Source organism: Trichechus manatus, unplaced genomic scaffold, assembly GCF_000243295.1.
Source record: "Trichechus manatus latirostris isolate Lorelei unplaced genomic scaffold, TriManLat1.0 scaffold00004, whole genome shotgun sequence".
In the NCBI taxonomy this organism is placed as follows: Eukaryota; Metazoa; Chordata; class Mammalia; order Sirenia; family Trichechidae; genus Trichechus; species Trichechus manatus.
The window spans coordinates 7611250-7633460 of NW_004443940.1; the positions used below are offsets into that span (position 1 = coordinate 7611250).

Consider the following 22211-nt stretch of genomic DNA (forward strand, 5'->3'; position numbering starts at 1 on the left):
TGAGGGGCGCAAAGGAAGAAGGCAGCTCCGGGCCTGGGACAGTCAGACTGGACAGGGCAGGAAATCAACATGGGTATAGTAGGTTTCTTAAGGAAGTACAAAGCCACCTGGCAGAGGACCAAGTAAGGTCTAGAGAGAACATCCTGTTGAGCAATTAGAGTTAGCATTTGAGGCAACTATTAAGAAACCATCTCGTATTACACTTGCTAGTTGATGGTTCTTTCATAAAACAAAATGTCTGAGTGCTAACTGTGGGACTTACATAGGAAACTGGCAGGTAAGATCTGTCTTATCGCTCAGCATGCTTTTTTCTCTGGAAAACAATTTGAACTGTTTAAAAATAAATTAAAAGTTCAAACAGTACAAAAGTGGATAAAATAAAAAGCAAAAGTCTCTCTTCTTTTCCACACCTCAAAAGTAAACACTGAAAAGTTTCTTGCAAGTCTGTAGATACGTTTATGTAGTAAAGGCAGGGGAGACTGTAATAAAACCTTTCCAAGAAAAGGGTTCAAACCGCCGGTTCAGAGGCGGGGTGTGTATTTAATTTGGAGGATAGTGCCAAGTCATCTTGCACTCCAATTTCCACTCCAGCCAGCAGGCATGTATCCTCACCAGTGTCCCATGTGATCTAGTAACTCATCTTTGCCAACCTGATGGGTCAGAGTGGTATCTCATATTTTTAACCTGGTTTGTTTAATTTGTGCAAGTTTGTTGTTCTCGCTGTTAGCTGCCATCCAGTTAGCCCCTGACGCATGGTGACCTCCTGCACAACAGAACAAAGCACTGTCTGGTCCTGTGCCATCCCCATGATTGGTTGGGGTTTGGGCCATTGTGATCCTTATAGTTTTCATTTGCTGATTTTCAGAAGTCGATTTCCAGGCCTTGCTTCCTAGTTCGTCTTAGTCTGGAAGTTCTGCTGAAACCTGTTCAGCATTATATCAACACACAAGCCTCCACTGACAGATGGACGGTGGCTTCACACGAGGTACATTGGCTGGGAATTAAACTTAGGTCTCCTGCATGGAAGGCGAGAATTCTACCACCGAACCGCCACTGCTCCCGGAGGGTAAGGTTAGGTATTTTGAAATGTTTACTGACCTTTAATTCTATGAAGTATTTATTCATAGCTTCTGCCTTTTAAAAAAATAATCATTATTTTCTTCAAAATCGAAAAGAGCTCTTTGTATATGAAAAACAATAGCCTTGTCGTTTATATATTTGCAATTATTTTTTTGCCAGTTGGACACCAAAACGCAAACCAAACTTGTTGTTTGCCATGCAGATATGTTTATTTTTTATGTCATGAAAATATTTATGACTTCTGGGTTTGATGCCGTGTCCCCAAAAATCTTGAAGAATATAAGATTATATTAGTTCACTACTTTTTCTAACCCTCTCCACTTCCTCCTAAATGGGGCCACCACTACTGCAAAAATAAAAGAAGCAAAGTTTCACCATAGGTTTGTTTGAAAAATAAAAAATAAAACACAGCAAACGTTTTATTGCCTATATATATTTACCACAATTTTTAACAAATGGTTAAAGAAGAAAAATAAAACACTGCAGTTATCTTCTATTTTATTATGTGGGGTTTTTTTTGAAAAAATGAAGTCCAGAGTTCAGACTTTCTCACTCCCATCTGGATTATTGTGGTAATAAAACAATTAAAAGATGGAGGCAGGCATGAGGGAGATTAAGTAGATAGAAGCCCCAACAGGCATATGTCTTTATCGGAAGAGAAGCTAACATTTGATAAGTAACAGGCACTTTATTTGAAAATATTAACTCATTAATCTTCAACAACCCTGTTAGGCATTAAATCCCAGTTTTACAGAGGAGAAAACCAAGGCTCAGGTCATTTAAACCAAGATTCAAATCCAGGTCTGGCTCTCTAGCAAAGTTTCCTACTGCAATGAGCAATGAGGAGACTCATGGGAAAGCTGTAAATCCTCAAGTAAAGAATTCTCCACTAGTAATGTCAAGAGCATAAAACCTAGAGGTGCCGGGCAGTCCCCAAGCTGGCCTGGCTGGTAGAGGAAGTGATGCTGTGGCTCAAAAGCTGAGTCACTTGGCTAAGTTTGTGTAGGGTAAATGAGAGCTAGGGTTTGAACCCAAGTCCACCTGACTCCAAAGCCCTGCGTGTCCCACTGCACCACATCCACGATCTTATGGCTCTGGTTCCTGGAAGCCCAGGATAAGCTGGTGCAGGATCCGGGGGGAAGCAAATAAGCCATAAAGTGGAGAGAAAGAAAGCAAAGACATCCTAACCGTTATAGGTAACTGTAGCCCACCCCACCCCCCGCCCCCAGCTACTGGATGGCCAAGTCCTCTCAGACTCAACCTTCCATTTTAAGTACGGAGTTGGGGGGTGAGGGTGAGGTGACAGGCACACATCCACTGGCAAGAGATGACACGCCCTTCTCCCCAGAGGAACCCATGACTTACTAGACCTTTTTGATGCAGGCTTTTTCTGGTGGCCACAAATTGGTGCCCTTTCAGATAATTTTACCAAACCTCTGTTCTCGTCTTACCGGACACTCTTCAATCCTTTCTGCTGTAGGTACTCCCAATTAAAAGTGCCCCTCCCCCAAAAAAGACAAGAGAAGGGTAACCTACAACCAACCAGTTGTCATCAAGTTGACTCGGACTCATGGTGACCCTGTGTTTCAGAGTAGAACCAAGTTCCACAGGGTTTTCAATGGCTGATTTTTCAAAAGAAGATCACCAGGTACTATCGCTCTTTTGAAAAAAGAAAGTACTCACAGGCGTTGGGGGAGGGGAGTGAATAGGTGGAACACAGGGCATTTTTAGGGCAATGAAATTATTCTGTACAATACTGCAATGATGGATACATGACATGCATTGGTGAAAGCCCACAGGCCCATACGGGTCCCTGGGTGGCACAAGCAGTTTGCACTAGACTGCTAACCTAGAGGTTGGCAGTTGAATCCACCCATCAGCACGGTAGATAAAAGGCCTGGTGATCTGCTTCCCTAAGCGAATAATATTGTGTCAATGTTGGTACATCGATAGTAATAAATGTACCACACGAATCCAAGATGTTAATAGGGGAAAGAAGGGGCATACAGGAACCTCTCTACTTTCTGCTCAATTTTTCTGTAAACCTAAAACTGCTCTAAAAAATAGTCTATTTAAAAAAAAAAGTACTCAAAGAAATGGTGCCGGCCCACAGGTAAGAGGAACTGACAACAGGAGTGCCAGCCATCAAATAACCCAGCAGTTAAGATTCAAGTCGTGCCCTCTGGCGGAATTTGCTTTCTGACTCATTTCCCATCCTGGCCCTCCATTCTGCCTACTTGCAGAATGGCTCTTATCAAATCCATAAGGTCAGAAAGATAAAGGAGTTTCAATTTCTCCTGGGAGCTCACTGGTCACAGGGAAAGGCTGAGGACTAAAATGGCATTTGACTAACTATGATATTCAATATCAACTGAGTTGATGTGACATCAGTAACTTAGTTGAACAGGTTGTAACTCCAGCACTGTTAAAATCATGTGTTACCAGGTGGCCTGGCACCTGACAATGTCCATGTATGTTTTGAGGGGTAGGGGGCAAGAGCCAGTCGAATAGTCCAGCAGGTCTATTTTCAGTCACTAAGTACTTGCCAACAATTAAAATAGATGGCCATCTGTTCCTCTCATTAGGAGCTCGAGCAGCATGCCAATCATGCTCCAAGACTGACCTGCAAACATTTTTTTGTTTGAGTTTTACTTTGAAGCAGGAGTAACCTTTCTTCTAAGGAGCTCTGATGGTGCAATGGTTAAGCACTTGGCTGCTAACTGAAAGATCAGCGATTCAAACCTACCAGTGTGTCCGCCAAAGAAAAGACCTGGCGATCTGCTCCTGTAAAGATTACAGCCAAGAAAACCCTCTGGGGCAGTTCTACTCTGTCACATGGGGTCACTGTGAGTCAGAAGGGACTCAACAGTACACAACAACAACCTTTCTTCTAAAGCAATTATGTTCAGAAATGGTGCCTTCCTGGTTAAGGCTAGGGCTACAGCCCCCTCCCCTCACCCCAGTGCTTCAGGCAGTTAAACCAGCTTCTCAGAACCCTGAGCTCCAGGAGCTCCTTTGTTTAAACAAGTGGATCTGACACAGTGTGCCCAGAACTCTGCAGATCCCTGAAGGTGGAGAGGTCCACCCTTAGTGGGGGGGTGGGGAAGGGGTGGGGGGGAGAGGCCAATTAAGGCACCTTCACTTCCATTTTAATTTCTTTTCCCTACTTTTGTCTTATGTGTGCGATTCCAATACAATTTCATATAATTTAAAGTTAAAAACAAGAATTTGAAAATCACTTTTTCAAGAGTCAAAAACTGAATCCACATTCTACGGCCTGCAACCAAAGTACTTCCCAATCCACAATTAGTTATTTCAAGACTGAGCCTTGGGGACAGTTACTAAAATCTTGGGTACTTGGTGCTGCGAGTGGCCCAGTCCCTGACCTTGACAGAGAGGGAGAAAGAGAACAGTCAGATGCGTGGGGGTAAGTACCATAATAGGAGTGTTACAGAAGGAATGATTACCTCTGCACAGACGAGGAAGGCGTCTCAGGAAGAGTTTTAATTTGCCAGAGAGAGAAAGGGCAGCGCATACAGAGGTGTGAAAGTTCATGGCGTGCTTGGGGAATGGCATGTCCAGAGTGGCTGCAACATAGGCTCCCAAGTGGCAATGGCTACAAGCACGCAGCAATGCCATCACCAAGGACTTTGATGTTTAAGCAGAAGATCAGATTTGTGTTTCCAAACAGGCTCCAGCAGGACTGTGGAGGATGGGTCCAAAGCCAGGGAGTCTGTTAGGAGGCTGCCGTGATAGAACAGCTGAGCAGTAGTGAGGGCTTGAATTCAGGTGGAGCATAGGAATTGAGCAGAGAACTAGGTTCCAGGGCCATGCAGGGTGGCTACAGTTTGCCCAGGACTGAGAGATTTCCCATGACATGGGACATTCAGAGCTAAAACTAGGAGTTATTGTTAGGTGCCATCAAGCTGGTTCCGACTCATAGTGACCCTATGTACAACAGAACGGAACACTACCTGGGCCTGCACATCCTCACAATTGTTGTTATGCTTGAGTCCATTGATGCAGCCACTGTGTCAATCCATCTCGTTGACAGTCTTCCTTTTTCGCTGACCCTCTACTTTACCAAGCATGATGTCCTTCTCTAAGGACTGGTCCCTCCTGACAACATGTCCAAAGTATGTGAGGACTGGTCCCTCCTGACAGCATGTCCAAAGTATGTGAGACGAAGTCTTGCCATCCTAGCTTCTAAGGAGCATTTTGGCTACACATCTTCCAAGACCGATTTGTTCATTCTTCTGGCAGTCCATCGTATATTGAAAATTCTTTGCCAGCGCCATAATTCAAGGGCATCAATTCTTCCTCAGTCTTCTTTATTCATTGTCCAGCTTTCACATGCATACGAGGTGACTAAAAACTGGGAGAGTCCCAGGCAACTCAGATGGTTGGTCACCCAAGAGCCATACTAAATCCTCCAGTCATTTTTGTCATCCAATCCAATGGAAAAATTGAACTTTGAGGGAGATCAAAGACACACTTTCAAAACGTGTTCTTGAACTGGCACTGTAATAATTCAAGGTGCCCAAAGAGACCTGCACCTACCTGCCCTACAACAGCAGTTCCAGTGGCCACAGGTGACTACACTGAATATTCAAATATTCCTTCTTAGAGTGGCTCTGAGGTTGAGTGCACTTTATTTATCCTTTAGTTTTCAAGTGCTTGCTAGCACACCACACTGTACTCTGTACTGCTCTAAGTATGTATGGTATGTACATGGCATCCTTTCTTTCTCCCTCTCCATATATATATATATATATACACATATATATATACACACACACTCTCTCTCGCTGTATATATAGATGTATACGCTCTCTCTATAATATAATATATAAATATACTAGTGGTGTAGTGGTTAAGAGCTCAGCTGCTAACCCAAAGGTCAGCAGTTCAAATCCACCAGTTGCTCCTTGGAAACCCTATAGGGTCACTATGAGTCGGAATTAACTCAATGGCAACAGGTATTCTCTTTTGCTCTCGCTCTCTCTACATATACATATACATACAGAGAGAGCATGTCCCTGGGTGGTACCAATGGTTAACGTGCTCAGCTGCTAACTGAAAGGTTGGAGGTTTGAGTCCACTCAGAAGGGCCTTGGAAGAAAGGCCTGGTGCTCTACTTCCAAAAAAATCAGTCATTCAAAACACTATGGAACACAGTTCTACTCTGACATACATGGGGTCGCCATAAGTCAGAATGGTAACTGGTTATGTATATCAGAACTAAAAAGATAAATCTCCAGCCAGGTCCTGAGAGATAAATCCAGTAAAACTACCTCTGACTGACACAGGTTCCTTAAGGCATGTATTTCCCATGCACCTGGAACTATCACAGTCACGACTGCAGTTGATCGCTTCTTTTTAAGCTCTGGTAACCCAGCTACTCCATTGCAATGCAACACCTGTTTCTACTCAATAGTTCAGCAATAAAGAAGAACTCCTTGTTATCAAAGAAATCATATAGTCAGTTAACACTACGTTTGGCACAGTAAAGGAATGGAGTGACCTGATCTTGTGCATCACTGGGTGTCAAATCATTTTCTGCAACGGGATGTTTTTCCCCCAATAAAATTGGTATGCCAAATGCCAAAATAGAGAAATAGAGAAAACTGGAGCTGCTCCATTGAATGGAGAGACCTGGAGCACATAAACCCTCATAAGTTCTCCCAGAGCCCCCAGAGGGCCATCAGAAAGCATCATCCTGGTTCCTTCACTGGGGAAACGTTTCTTAAGCTCCAAATACGTGCCAGCCACAGAGTGGTGTTGCATTAGCTCCACAGAACAGAAATCGCTCTTCAAAGGATTAAAACATGATTCTGTTTCAATACTGGGTAGAAGGTGAGCACATTGAGCTTTTCAGGAAGGCAGAGTTGGATTTAAATCCTGGCTTCAGTGTGAACAACGGACAACATGACCAAAGTAAGGAGATGAAGTCTCACTATCCTGATTCTAATGAGCATTCTGGCTGCACTTCTTCCAGGACAGATTATTTGTTCTTCTGGCAGTCAATGGTTTATTCAATATTCTTCACCAACACCAAAATTTAAAGGCATCAATTCTTCTTCAGTCTTTCTTATTCCTTGTCCATCTTTTGCATGCATATAAGGCGGCTGAAAATAGCTTGGGTCAGGCACACCTTAGTCCTCAAGGTGACATCTTTGCTTTTTAACACTTTAAAGACTCTTTTGCAGCAGATTTGCCCAATGTAATATGTCATTTGATTTCTTGAATTCCTTGGGCATTGATTGTGGACCCAAGTAAAATGAAATCTTTGAAACTTTAATATTTTCTCTGTTTATCATGATGTTGCTTTTTGGTCCAGTTGTGAGGATTTTTGTTTTCTTTATGTTGAGGTGTAATCCATACTGAAGGCTGTAGTTGTTGATCTCTCATGCCACATCCTCTTCTGAATACAGCTTAAACTTCTGGCAGTTCCCTGTCAATGTACTGCTGTAGCCATTTTTGAATGATCTTCAGCAAAATTTTACTTGTGTGATATTAATGATATTGTTTGATAATTTCCACATTTGGTTGGATCCCCTTTCTTTGGAACAGGCATAAAAATGGCTCTCTTCCAGTCGGTTGGCCAGGTAGCTGTCTTCCAAATTTCTTGGCATAGATGAGTGAACACTTCCAGTGCTGCATCCATTTGTTGAAACATTTCAGTTGGTATTCCGTCAATTCCTGGAGCCTTGTTTTTCACCAATGCCTTCAGTGCAGCTTGGACTTTTTCCTTCAGTACCATTGGTTCCTGATCATATGCTGTCTCCTGAAATGTTGAATGTCGACCAATTCTTTTTGGTACAGTGACTCTGTGTATTCCTTCCATCTTCTTTTGATGCCTCCTGCATCATTTAATATTTTGCCCATAGAATCCTTCAATATTGTAACTTGAGGCTTGAAATTTTTCTTCAGTTCTTTCAGCTTGAGAAATGTCTAGTGTTCTTCCCGTTTGATTTTCTAACTCCAGGTCTTTGCACATGTCATTATAATACTTTACTTTTTCTTCTGAAGCCGTCCTCTGAAATCCTCTGCTCAGCTCTTTTACTTCATTATTTCTTCCATTTGCTTCAGCTACCCGACTTTCAAGAGCAAGTTTCAGAGTCTCTTCTGACATCCATTTTGGTCTTTTCTTTCTTTCCTGTCTTTTTAACGACCTCTTGCTTTCTTCATGTATGATGTCCTTGATGTCATCTCATAACTCTTCTGGTCTTTGGTCATTAGTGTTCAATGCATCAAATATATTCTTGAGATAGTCTCTAAATTCAGGTGGGATAGACTCGAGGTCGTACTTTGGCTCTCGTGGACTTGTTGTAATTTTCTTCAGCTTCAACTGAACTTGCATAAGAGCAATTGATTAGTCTGTTCTGCAGTTGGCCCCTGGCCATGTTCCGACGGATGATACTGAGCTTCTCCATTGTCTGTTTCCACGGATATAGTCAATTTGATTCCTGTGTATTACATCCGGCCAGGTCCACGTGTATAGTGGCCGTTTATGTTGTTGAAAAAAGGTATTTACAATGAATAAGTCATTAGTCTTACAAAATTCTATCATGCAATCTCCAGTGTCATTTCTATCACCAAGGCCATATTTTCCACCTCCCAATCTTTCTTCATTTCCAACTTTCTCATTCCACCAAACCCAAAACCATTGAGTCAATTCCGACTCATATCGATCCTAAAGGGACAGAGTAGAACTGCCCCATAGGGGCTCCAAGGAGCATTTGGTAGATTCAATCTGCCGATCTTTTGGTTAGCAGCCGAGTTCTTAACCACTGCACCGCCAGGGCTCCTTCTCATTCCAATCACAAGTAATTATCAATGAATCTAGATTGCATGTTTGATCAATTTCAGACTGCAGAAGCTGGTAAAAAATCTTCAATTTCTTCATCTTTGGCCTTAGTGGTTGGTGCATATATTTGAATAATGCGGTAGTTCCCCCTTCTCGGCAGTTTCCATTTCCACGGTTTTAGTTAACCGTGGTCAACCACAGTCCAAAAATACTAAATGGGAAATTCTAGAACTAAACAACTCATAAGTTTTAAATTGCACACCATTCTGAGTAGCGTGATGAAATCTCATGCTATCTAGTCCAGGACGTGAATCATCCCTTTTTCCAGTGTATCCATGTTATACAGGCTACTCGCCCGTTAGTAACTTAGTAGCCATCTGGGTTTATCGGATGGACTGTTGCAGTACTGCAGTGCTTGTGTTCGAGTAACCCTTACTTTACTTAATAACGGCCCCAAAGGCAAGAGCAGTGACGCTGGCATTTTGGATATGCCAAAGAGAAGCTATAAAGTGCTTCCCTTAAGTGAAAAGATGAAAGTTCTTAATAAGGGAGTTTTAAAAAATCATACGCTAAGGTTGCTAAAATCTACCTTCACATAACTTTCATTACAACATATTGTTACAATTGTTCTCTTTTATTATTAGTTATTGTTGTTAATCTCTTACTGTGCCTAATTTATAAACAAAATTTATCAGAGGTATGTATGTATTAGAAAAAACATAGCATGTATAGGGTTCAGTACTATCCAGAGTTTCAGGCATCCACTGGGAGAGTCCTGGAACATTTCCCCCACAGATAAGGAGTGGCTACTATAGTCGTATTAACTGGTCTTCCTTGCAAGCATCTGGATATTATCCTATCATTGACAGCATAGTTCTTCAGGATAGATACTGAAATGTTGTTTTTGACAGTGAATGAGATGCCATTCCTCTTCAATTTGTCATTACCGTCATAGCATAAATATATACATATAAGTACATCTGTTTTTACAAAATGAGATCCTACTCCAAATATTCTTTCTCATGCTTTATAATGGGTTGCAGAAGACTGTATCATGTGAATATTAATATCCAGATAATGGATATTAAGCATTTTTTATTCCCCCATTACAGTATTTCAAAGAACTTGTTTGTGTGTGCAAATATGCTAGCACACTTGTTTTAGTACAAGTGCAAAATAGACCAGGACTGCTGGATCAAACCTTTCTTTTACAAAGGCCAGCTCATCTGAGGAGAGCAGAGGAGAGGAGCTGTCCCCCTAGCAAAAGAGGGGTGAGGGGGGCTAGGTTCGATCTGAAGGCTGCAGGAGTCTTCCTCCGGCTCACTGTCTTCAGTCCAGGCCAACTCAGCATTTATGGAGAGCAAAATGTACTTGCTTGCTCCAACATGGGGCAGGGGTGGAGAGAAGGCGGGCTCCCAGGATTCCAGTCTGAGGTCAGGGAAGGAGACTCAAACAACCAGACAGTGCAGCAAGCTGTGCAAACCTCAAGGGGCAGGGAGAGGTCTCTGTGCTGTGAATCACAGGGAAGCAACGAGAATAAAACAAGCTTGTCCCGTATTTATTTCTCCTCAGTGAACGTATTCAGCTGCCCACAATACAGATGGAAATACCCAACCCCATCCTTGATTCAAAAATGTAAATGAGATGTGCTGTGAGCCTCACTGCTGAGTGCACACGCTCACATGCACACAAGCAACGGGTCAGGTGTATTCTTGATGCCTGAACTTTGGCATATTCCTGTTTGAATCCTGACTCCGCCTCTCATTAGCTGGGTGACCCTGGGCAGATTATTTGCCCACCCAAGCCTCAAATCCTCATCTAAAAATTGTAGATAAAATGTTAACTACTTTAAGGGGTTTTGTGAAAAGTAAATGATTTAATGCATGTAGGCACTCAGAACAGTCCTTAGGTCATGTTAGGGTACCTGATTGGCTCTAGTGCTGTGAGAAATAAGACAAAGCCTCTGGCCTTAAGGAGCTAGTAATTTTATCAGAAAGTCTAATCTAAACAATAGAAGGGAGTGTGGTTATCAGTCAGAGGGAGTGGTAGGTACACTAAAGGTGCTAATACTGAGGTCGTCAAGAGGGATAACCCAAGAACTGAGGCCCCTCACCTCAAGGGGCTCTTTGAACGGCTGAGACACACACACACACACACACACAGAACAATCCAGAACAAGGTGATCACACTCTCAGCTCTGGGTCCACGCTGTGTCCCAAGGCTTCAACAAGCACATACTTATTTTAGGCATCATACAATCTGTTAACAAGCCAGGTCTCCCTGTCCCTAGAAGCTCTCAAGCAGGTAAGCCTCAGGGACACAGATGTTGTGGAAATAGAGAAGGCATGCGGGCACATGTACAAACCCCATTCCTGCCCTGCTCCAATCCCATCGCCATGACCTCTCTGCAAATGCCTCACCATTGACCACCAGCTTCTTGGAGCTCTCTCCCCTCTCAGGCTGGGACTGTATGTTTCCTTGTCCTTCCACTGTCCTGACAGCTGCCCCTTGGGCTCTTTCTACTGCCCTCTAGATGTGAGTACCTGTGCCACTTCCCTCACCCCTCATAGCCCCTACTGGTGCTTCATCTCTAAAATGAAAGGTTATTGTGGGGATTAAATGAAACAAACCATGTGAAATATCTAATACACCTTAATTCTGTCTCGTTCTCTGGGAATGTTTCCCCTTCCAGGCAGCTGGACTCGTCATCTTGACACCACCTTTGAATCCTCTGTCTTCCTTGTCCACTGCACCAACCAGGGAGCATGTCCCATGCTCTACCAGCCTCCCATTGCTTCCCCTTCTCTACTCCTCAGATGCTGCTGCTGATGTATGTTACCCAAGATAGTTGATGATGTTTGTTACCCAAGATAGTTCTGTTCACACCCTCAGAAACTTTCCATTACTCCCCAATGCCTACTGAAGAAAGACCAAACATTTTAAGCTTGCATTCAAGGCCCTCTGTGATCTAGCCCTAACCTGCTATCTCTACTATCACCCTTTTCTCTAATTTGATTAAATTAATTGCTGGGCAATGTGGCATGAAATATGGATTAAACCGAATTTCACAAGCTCTTTACTGGAAGGCTTCAGATTTTAATGCTCCAATATACACTGTAGTACTTCACATTTTCCCAAGTTTATGTGAACTTCTAGTAGTCTTTCTTTTGTGAGGTTCAGGGAACAATCTGGGAAAATCTGACTGCCTTGTTTCTCTAGCATGCCTACAGGATGTGCCAGTTGGACGCCGTACCTGTACAGTGGGCCAGTGAGTGACTGCCACGGCCTATGGCTGTGACCATCTTACGGTGTGTTTGGTGTAGTTCATCTCCACCACTGTGTACAGTCTCAGTGGACTGTAAAATCAAAGCACGCCACCCTCCCAAGCTGAGCCAAGCAGCCTTTCTCAGCACATGGATGGAAAGCAAACGGCTGGCAGGCATGCACCCAGCAGCAGTGCCCTGGTGGGACCGACAAAAACGTACTTCTACCTTGGCCCCCAAGGCTGCCTGCTTTCCAGTCTTCCAGTTGCCCCACATCCTTCTGTTAACTTCCCTGTATGCTTACATTTGCCAGGGTTGGTTACTGAGGCTTGAACCCAAAGAACCTTCACTGACACGTGGTTCTTTGGGTCCCAGAGAAAAGCCCCCCAAACAACCCTCCAGTAATGGTACACCCAGAGCCATTCCCACAAGTGCAGTACCTGTCCCATCTGGAGTAGACCTCACAAAGGTGGGCAGCATTTTCACTGAAGCAGTAGGGTGGGTGGTGGCTCCAAGCCCTTTCTCCATCTCCTTGCGGAACCGCTTAGAGATCTCCTCAAGGGTCTCATCAGAGAGACGCATGTGGTAGAGATACTGGTCGACCTGAAAGAGGGGGAAAACAAGAGAAGAGACATGTAGGTTAAATAAACTATGGTGCAGGCCTGTATTGTGGAACGTCACTACGCCCTGCAGAAGAATAAAATCTGTTTAATACAGTTTATTAAAGACCACTTCATAGGAATCTATGACAGGATTTTCTCTTTTAAAAACTAAAAATGAAAATAGGATTTATTTTATTTCTGGCTTGAGAAAATAGGTAGATAGAAAATGATGAAGACCAAGGGAAAAGCATATCAGGGAAGAGGAGAGTTCTTGCAGACAGGTTGGGTCTAAATGCCTGTGACAAAATCCCTGGAGCCAGAGTTCATTACTAACTGCTACCTCTTGTTCCCCATACCCACCGTGGCCAGTCAAGTCACTTCTACCACCCCTCACCTTAGGCCAAGCAGCCATCTCCTCTTGCCTGGACTTACACAATCCCCAATTCTACTGTTAATCTTTTCCATCCGTTTTCCACCCATAGCCAGACCCTGCTGTTCTCCTGCTTCAAACCCTTCAATAGCTTCCCGTGACAGCAAAACCCCACATCCTCCCAAGGCCCTCCGTGATCTGGCTTCTATCTACCTCTTCCATCTCAGCCTGTGGCTCTACACTCCTCATACAGATTCTGTCCCTTCAATTCTAACTCACTCAACTGGTCTTTCTCAAGACCGTGCACACACGTCCTGCAGCCCCTTACCCTGCTCTTCATCTGCGAGGCCTAGCTACCAGGCCTTCAGGACTCTCCACGGAGGCCTTCTCTGATCCTCCCTAAGAACCTAGGCTCTTCCCTCCACATCATCCATAATTTGGAAGTATGTATTTATTAGAGTTTATGTCTCCCGTGAACCCTAAGCACCAAGGGCAGGAACCATGTCTATTTGTTCAACCTTGTAATCCTGGAGCCTAGTATAGTGCCTGACACATAATACAACTCTATATAAATAATAGCACAGCCTCTGCTATCCTCAGAGATGAGCTTTTCCCAGATTTAACACGAGGAGAAGCATCAAGAGGACCTCTCAATTTCCTTCTTGAAAGCTCCCGTCTGCCTTGGCCATGGCTATTCTCAGTTTTCTCCTATCAGGAAAAGGTCTGATAGAAACCCATCAACGAGGCACAGAAGTTTCCACAATACCAATGTTTTCACCAGCATCATCTGCGATAGAAGGTCCCTGGATGGTACAAACAGATTGCACTCGACTACTAACCTAAAGGTTAGCAGTTCAAACCCATCCAGCTGCATGAAAGAAGAAAGGCCTGACGAACTACTTCTGTGAGGATCACAGGCAAGAAAACCCTATGGGGCAGTGTTACCCTGTAACACATGGGGTGACCGTTAAACATGGTTTTGGTTTGCGATAAGAGAGGTTGCTGGCCAGCAGGAGGGCAGGGGTAGAAAGAACCAGACGCCTTGAGGCCAGGTCCCTACTGTGCCTCAAGGTGTGGGCCCCATGGTCCTCCCAGTTTCACCTGCAAACTGAGGGACTGGAACGGACACTGCTCTTCCCAACTCTGAGACTCCAGGACGCCAAAGGGTAAAGCTTGCCCATTACTAGTGCTATCCTGCAGGAAACACAAATCAATGCCTGCCTGTCCTTCAGCCCCGCCCAACTCTGACGAAGGAGCACAAACTTTTATAACTAGCTCTCCCAAACCATTCATATTATAGTCTATTATATTTTCCAGAATTTCCGTCAGGACTTCTTTTTTTTTTTAAGCTAAATCTGTAGCCTAAAATTTCCAGAGAACAGGAAAAGGTGTTTAATCCTTTAAGGAAAGAACAAAGCCAGTGCCCTCCTTTGTGACAAAAAAATAGAAAATTCCCCTTACTCATATCCTTCTTTCATGCCTTATACTAACACCCTGTAGGATTTGGGGTTAATCCTTCTCTTTGGGGCTGTTTCCTCTGCTATAAAACAATGAGTGTGGCCTCTCCAGATCATTTCAAAGATCCTGACAGTGTTAATTTGTATCATTCTTCTAAGATCCCAAAAGCTGAAAGATCACAGTCTGGGATAAAAAGCTAAAGCAGCTGTAAGCAAGGCACAGAAGAGTCTGGTGAATCAGCCTGCCCCTGTCCACAATTGCCATGAGTTTAATTTCTACGACAATATTGACAGACATAATCCTGGTATGGACTGGGGAAGGAGAGAATAGAAGCAGAGAATAGTAGGCGGGCAATTTCCTCCTGCTGAACAGGCCCTGGGGGAGAGACCAGCTTGCCATGTTTGATTTGGAATTAGCAAAAATGAGGATATCCCAGAACTCCCTTGTTGCTAGCGTTTATCCAAAAGCTAACTGCCAGTTGCTGTTGAGCCGATACCAGCTCATGGTGACCCCATGTGTGTCAGAGTAGAACTGTGCCCCATAGGGTTTTCCACCACTGACTTTTCCGAAGCAGATAGCCAGGCTTTCTTCTGAAGTGCCTCTGGGTGGACTCGGACTGCCAGCTTTTCAGTTAGCAGCTGAGCAGTTTAATTGTTTGCACCTCCCAGGGACTCCTGATAAAAAACTACTTCAGATTATCTAAAGCCATCAGTGTAAATCAGGAAGAATCAACAGTTCATTCTGTTTCCGACTCCTGGTGCCTCACAGCCTTGAGCCTACTGCCATTCTGGGTCTGCCTCAGCCTGTGGGGCTGTGGGGCGCCAGACCCCACCCAGAGCTGGGTCACTGCCCTCAGCTTCCTAAAAGACCAGGAGGCCAGGGTGTACCTGAGGAGGCCTGGGTTTCTTCACCTGTAATGACATCTGCAGGCCCCCAGAAGGTAAAAGAGTGCAGCTTCAGCCCAACACCAGCAAGCCGCCTCCCAATTGGTGAAGTGAGAGACAAATCTCCAGCAGTCTCCAGGGACCCTGGAACCCCAGGGCAACTTTTACTACCCCCCTCCCAGAGGCCTCCCACTTCAGATCCAGTGACACCTTGGCTGGCCCAGGAATGCTACCTCACGATTTATACCTCTCGATGTTAATGTACAAAGCCCAGGGCCACCCAGAACAGAGGCCTATGCCAGGCCATGTCCAGAAACAATCCATATGCCCTCCGTGGGCAGCAGTAATAACAGCAAACACTTACATGGCACTTGCTTTGTGCCAGACCCTGTTCTGAAGGCTTTACACACATTAAGTCACCTAATCCTCACAGCAGCCCTGTGAGACAGGCAGTGTTGTTACCTCCATTCTGCAGAGAGGTGAAGTCAACTTGCCCATAGTCATATGGACACAAAGGGCCGAGCTGGGATTGCACCAAGTGGCCTGGCTACTCTGTGCTCTCATCCACTCAGCTAGGTGACCACTCCTTTTCTGCTGGATAGCAGCAGTGTCTACACAAGCCAATGGCATTGCAGTGCATTCAGGCTGGCCATGGCCTACGAGAAGGCCATCTTCTACTCCAGTTATACCCCAACGCAGACATGAAGGGCAGACAGCGGAAAGCAAGACCCATGGAGGTGGCTGGCCAGAGGTCAGCAGAGGCAGCAGACATGTCTCTGGACATCGTCATGCAATGTCCCATACAAAGCTCTCACCTAATTATTTTCCCAAAGAGAGAAGAGGGCCAACAAGCCTTGCTGTCACTCCACTCCACACATAGATGTGGATGTTTACAAAGGGGCAAGAGAGTTCCTGCATAGATGAGTAGAGCTTTTATTGCCTCCTTAGAAGGTTCTACTACGACTTCTTGGAGCGTGAAGTCACATACTCAAAAAAGTGGCCACAAGTCTACAGAGGCCATTCTTAATCTATCTTCAGTGTTTAAACTCTACAAGACTTGTTGGAAATCCAGTTGATACTTCTCATCCTTTCTCTATAGGTATTAAACCCTTAAAAAATCTAACAAGTTAAATGGTCATCCTTTACTGAAGTCATGTGGCCCTTTGACTAATAGATTATAATCATCTTTCAAGTGTTCAAGGACAGACAAAAACAATGACAATGATAGTTACCATAGATAAACATTTATTAAGCATCTCTTACCTGTGGGACCCCATCCAGTGTGCTTTACTGACTTGATCCCCACTATCATTTTGTAAAACTTTCATATTATTAGTGTTTCACTGGTCACATGGGTAGTGAGGGGCAGAGTTTGGATTCAAACCAAGGCCAGTCTGGCTGTAAAGCCAGGTCCTCAGAACCACCACCCTCACCTGTCCTGGGGCCCCTTAGTGTGGGCCAGCACTCTCTGCCCTGTGGTTTCTTCGGTGGCTCCAGGGCTTTGGTTTCCTCTCCATCACATGACAAAACTAAAAGAAAGGTATGGAATATCTGTGTAAAATGCAAGTATAACACTTTGGCCCAAACTTCTCCCCTTTCACCTTAGAGGTCTTAAACTCTCAAAACTCAGGAGTGAATGGCACCTAGGTATGATGCTGTATCTGCCCAGAGTTTATTAGGGCCACTCAAGAAGAGAGGATTAATCAGCTAATGACACAGCTTCTTAAACATACCACTGGGGTCTCCCCAGCCTTGGCAGGCACAGGTGTATTAGGGTGAATGGCGGCCAGGGGAAGTGAGCACAAGGAACAGCCGCATGCAAAGACCATTTTCCTGGATTGGAAGGGAAGCGATGCACTTTTCAGAATCCTGCCAATTTTCACCCACAGTCTGTTTTGAAAGAGAGAATGCTAGGCCCAAAGTCACGGGAGAAAGTCATTAAGGAGATACCAAGCATAGACAGGACAGTGGAACTAGGGCTAAAACTAGTCACAGAATCTTAAGAATCAATGGCCCTTGGGGTAACTAGTTCAAAATCCCACTAAACATAGAGCACTTTCGAGTTTCCTTCCTTACCCCATCTTACCTCATCTAGCCTAGATTTGAATGCATCCTATTGTGAGAAGCTCACTACTTCTCTAAATTCCAGCTTTAGTGGCTAGAAAGCAATTCCTCGTTCTGAGACAAATTTACTTTCTGGGAACTTCTGCTAGTTCCCATTCTGCCACTTAGAATAAGAATTGCTAAATACAAACTTGGCTGCACATCAGAATCATGTGAGGAGCTTTTACATATAGTAATAATTCTCAAGATCCACTCCAGACTAGCTGTATTGACACTCTAGGGTTGGGGGCTCAGGAATCTTCCCTTATCCTTGAGCTGGTATCCACGGCATAGGACTCATTTCTTGGCCATGCCAGGGATGCGAGAACAGCAGGTCATGTTCTGTTCAACACTGCTGAAGGTCGTTTGACTACTTTTTTGCCTGGAGTCTTTGAAAGTCAGTAGTTGATTAAGGAGTTCCACCCTTTTTCTCTTTTATTCTAGAGTCCCCTCTGCCAATGTCACCCTTGGAAGGTTCAAGGATATTTCTTAACCTGACTTAGTTACACTCAGGGGTGACAAAGCAAGGCTGTTTCCCCAAATTGTTCCTTCCCTTTCTATGGTGGGTGTATGGCCTACCACAGCTGGGCTGCTTCTCTTTAAACCTCTATCAGAAAGAAAGGGGGAAAGGAGGGGACATTCCAGGCTAGGGAAATAGAGGCAGGCTGGAGCAAAACCTGGCTGAGGCCTGAGGAGGCACCTGCCTGCCTCGAGGTGAAGATGTATGTTAGAGAAAGAGATAGCAGTCTTAGATGAAATGTATTTAGCAATCTTGATAAGATTAGAACTTCCTCATTGGGCAATTTTAGTCAGTTTCTTTTTCCCATAACACACCCATCTTACATGCCCGCTTCCTCTGTAGAACTGAGAGCGGGGGCAGGGGAAGCCATAAAGAGAAGTTAACCCCTACTCTTTATGAACTAAGATAATACCCAGTAAGGGAAGTCCATCGCCTTTAAGTGCCGGTATTCTCCTCCAGGCCAGCACTAAAACAAGGGGAAATGGTGTCATGGTAATAACACGATGAATGAAAGGAACAGAAGATCACCCTCAGAGAGGCTCCGTTTTAAAGTGTGGCATCCAGGTGTCCTGGTGGGCAGAGGCAGTCCTAGCCAAGTACAGGGAAGGCCTGAAAAGGAAGGTCTGGAGGTGAGAGCTGGAAAGGACCTCAAGAAACTGAGTCCCATCAGGGAACAGCCTTAATCAAGGTCACACAATTGATACTAGAACCTGGATGCCCAGATGTCTTATTCTATTGCCAAAAATAATAAAAAACAGCCCTGATGGTCCAGCATGGCCCATCTCATCTCACAGGTCAATTTCAATGGAATGACTGGTAGTCACTGCCTGAATCCTAAGGTTATTCTACGTGCTTTCAGTGGGAAATTGTTCCTAATCAACTATGGCTAGAAGATAGCAATACTGTAACTTTGACAGTTTGTTGCATAAAGTGCTACAAGTCCTTAAGAGGTTTAAAAAGAAAATGTAGAAGAAAAGAAACCTTAAATTGCATCTTCTAAATAGGTAAGATCCCTATCCTTCAGCCTTTGAATCCCTGACCAGTGTTGTGACCCCAGCTTATTCCATTTTATGTAGCATCTATTGAACACCAACTATATACAAAGTAATACAGTGCACAGAAATATAATTTAAAAATCAAGATCCCTGCTCTTTAGGAGTTTACAAGCTAGCACAGAACCTGGCTCATATTGTGGACCCAATAAAAATCTCTGGAGTGAATGGACAGATGGATCTTGGTAGATAAGAAAGGTAAGTATGCTACAAGGCAGCCCACAGAAGTGTCACCAATGTGAGCAGGTGTCCTGTGAGACCTGCATTCAGGGGAGATTGCTTCTGGCCTAAAGTATCTTAGTGGATGAACCTGGATCTTGAGATGGGAGGCAGAGCATGTGAAAAGATTCAGAAGGCAAGCCTCAAGTCATGGAAGGAGATAATGAATTCGAGGTATACCAGAAAGCTACTCACCCTCACTACGTTACATTAGCTCCCTACTAAAGTGTTTTTGTTAGTATGATTTAATCTTTCCATTTTCAGTCAAGGGAAGGAAGGACCATAAACATCATCCCACTGTGTAGAGCTGCAATGTCTTTCACTGACTCTTCCATAGCCAGTCAGTTCCCTGCAGGGCTGAGTCTCTGGAGAAAGTTTGTCTGCCCAGACACATACTTCCTGCCACAGGCCAATGAGATTGAAATGACTGGTTCAAGGACTGCTGTCCTTTTTGCCTGAACTTCAGGAAGCTCAGAACTCTGTCCTCAACTCCAGTTAACTCTCCTTAGTCTAAGTTTTTGGTAATCATCTCTGCTAATTCCATGACTCTTATTCTAGAAATCCTTTTACTGAAAGCTGAACCAAATCACCAAATTCTTTCAGCAAGCAGGCAGAAAAATAAATAAGACATGAATGAGCAAATACTCATCAGTCTTTTGTGCAGGATACACCTCCTAGTAGAGGGGTAAATTCAGGTGAGCAAATCAGATAACAAAGTAACTCCGCAAGCATATAGAAATCAGAGCCAAGGACGCAAGGACACCCTGAGGCACAGCTGGATTTCCCTTCTCCACTCTTTGGATATATCAGACTTAGTATGTACAATCTCCTCTCCAGGTGGTACAGGGTAAACACTAGCTAATTCCTACCTGTTAGCTTTTCCTAGACCCCCTCAAGCACACCAAATGAATTTCAGCTTTCTTAACAGTCACATTCTTGCCTTGAAGATACAGTCAGGTCACCTATATATTAAGCCAAGGCTCCAACCTGGTCTCCTCAAAATTTATGAAAGACCTCGCCCTCTTGAAGTGAAGGCTTTTGACTCTTCTCGTCTGTTTTGTTAATTCAACCTTGGTCCAAACAAGGTCCCATTGCCATGGTGTTAATACTGATTCATAGAACTGCCCCACAGGGTTTCCAAGGCTGTAAATCTTTACAGAAGCAGATTGTCATATCTTTCTCCCATGGAGTTGCAGGTGGGTTCAAACTGCCAACCTTTCAGTTAGCAGCTGAGTGCTTAACCATTGCACAACCAGGGCTCCTTTCAAAACAAGGTAGGGGGATACTATTGAGCAATAAGAATACCCCATCTACAGCTACATGCAACAATACAGATGAACCTCATAACGTTGGGTGAAAGAAATCAGACACAAAAGGGGACATGCTGTACAAGTCCCTTTGTATTAAGTACAAAAACAGACCACACGGATCTATTAGAAGTCAGAATAGTGGCTTCCCTTAGTGGTGGTGGGCAGGGGTTTGGGGGGTATTAGTACTAGTTAGTACCGGTTAGTACCAGAAACTAGCACTGGTACTGGATCTGGATAGTGTTCAATTTCCTATATGTATATTAAATGTCAACTTTAAAAATGTAGGAGAAAAAAGGCATGGGGACTTTCTAGGCCCTAACTTACTCACTGTTGTCGTTACTGCTGCTGCTGTTAGTTGCTGTTGAGTCGGTTGACTCATGGCGACTCCATGTGTGCCGAGTAGAACTGCCCCATAGAGTTTTCAAGGCTGTAATCCTTCAGAGGAGCCCTGGTGGTGAAGTAGTTAAGGGATTGGCTGCTAACCAAAAAGTTGGCAGTTCGAATCCACCAGCCACTCCTTGGAAACCCTCCAGGGCAGTTCTACTCTGTCCTATAGGGTCACTATGAGTCAGAATCAACTCCATGACAACGGGTTTTTTTGGGTTGGTAACCTTTCAGATGCAGATCTCCAGGGCCACCTCCTGAGGCGCCCAGGGACTCCTAAATTTACTCACTACACATGGTCCACAGGCACAAAGGAGATCAAAAGAGGACCACCAGAGAGGTAAGCCGTAATTTAAAATCAGCCATACAGAGCCTTCCAGTGACTCTGTGCTGACACATGCTTGCAACTTTGTTTCCAAAAGATTTCATATTTTTTCCATTATTCCTTTGCCATTGCTTTACCACAGTCTTTCACAAGGAAACCAAGGCTTCAAGAAGCCTCTTCAAATCACAGGCCAAGTTCCTGGCAGACCCACAACATCCGGTGGCCGGCCAAGTGCCCTAACTTGAGGCACAGGTGTGCCCATCCCGGAAAAGTTGGCCTGCCCTCAAAGACTCCAGCTGGGAGGGCCGCAGAGCAGCAAGTTCATCCTGTACAGTTGCCAAGGGAAGACCAGATGTTTCTGATTAAAAAAAAAGAAAAGATGAGTTGGGGAGAAGGCGACAAAAGAGCAGGTCAGCAATCCCTTAAGTCTCCTGTGCTCTGACAGCCAGCTGACCAAATTAACAGGCCTGCGATAACCCTTCCCTCAGATGGCACACGGGGGACCCTCACTGTGGCTGCCACACCACCTCAGGAGATCCAGCTCTGACACACTGTACAGTCATAAGTCATTCAACGGCGTGGCAGGGTAAGTGTGGGGCTGACCAGGGAGGCACGTGGGCCACTCCTCCAGGATCCTGTTGCACTGCCCTGAGTCACAGCGTTTCCTGTTCTTCCAGTTCTCCCTCACAGCTGCCTTGAGTTACAGCCAGACAGACATCAGGTGGCACAGCCCCCATCAGGGATCCAGGAGATGGGCATTTGGGATACCCATCCTGGGGTCCCCCTCTCCACAGACACCCTTTTCTGACTGTGGGACAGTAATGTGAAGGA

At 44.6% G+C, this 22211-nt stretch overlaps 1 protein-coding gene across 2 annotated transcripts in view; it reads right to left on the reverse strand.

Annotated features, from left to right (window-relative positions):
- HK2 (hexokinase 2) overlaps positions 1 to 22211 on the reverse strand; it is a 75610-nt gene that overhangs the window by 40408 nt on the left and 12991 nt on the right. For both annotated transcript variants that reach the window (XM_023732447.1, XM_004369154.3), the window contains exon 2: positions 12594 to 12756. In XM_023732447.1, coding sequence (XP_023588215.1) covers positions 12594 to 12756 — 163 coding nt within the window. The remainder of the gene's footprint in view (positions 1 to 12593; positions 12757 to 22211) is intronic.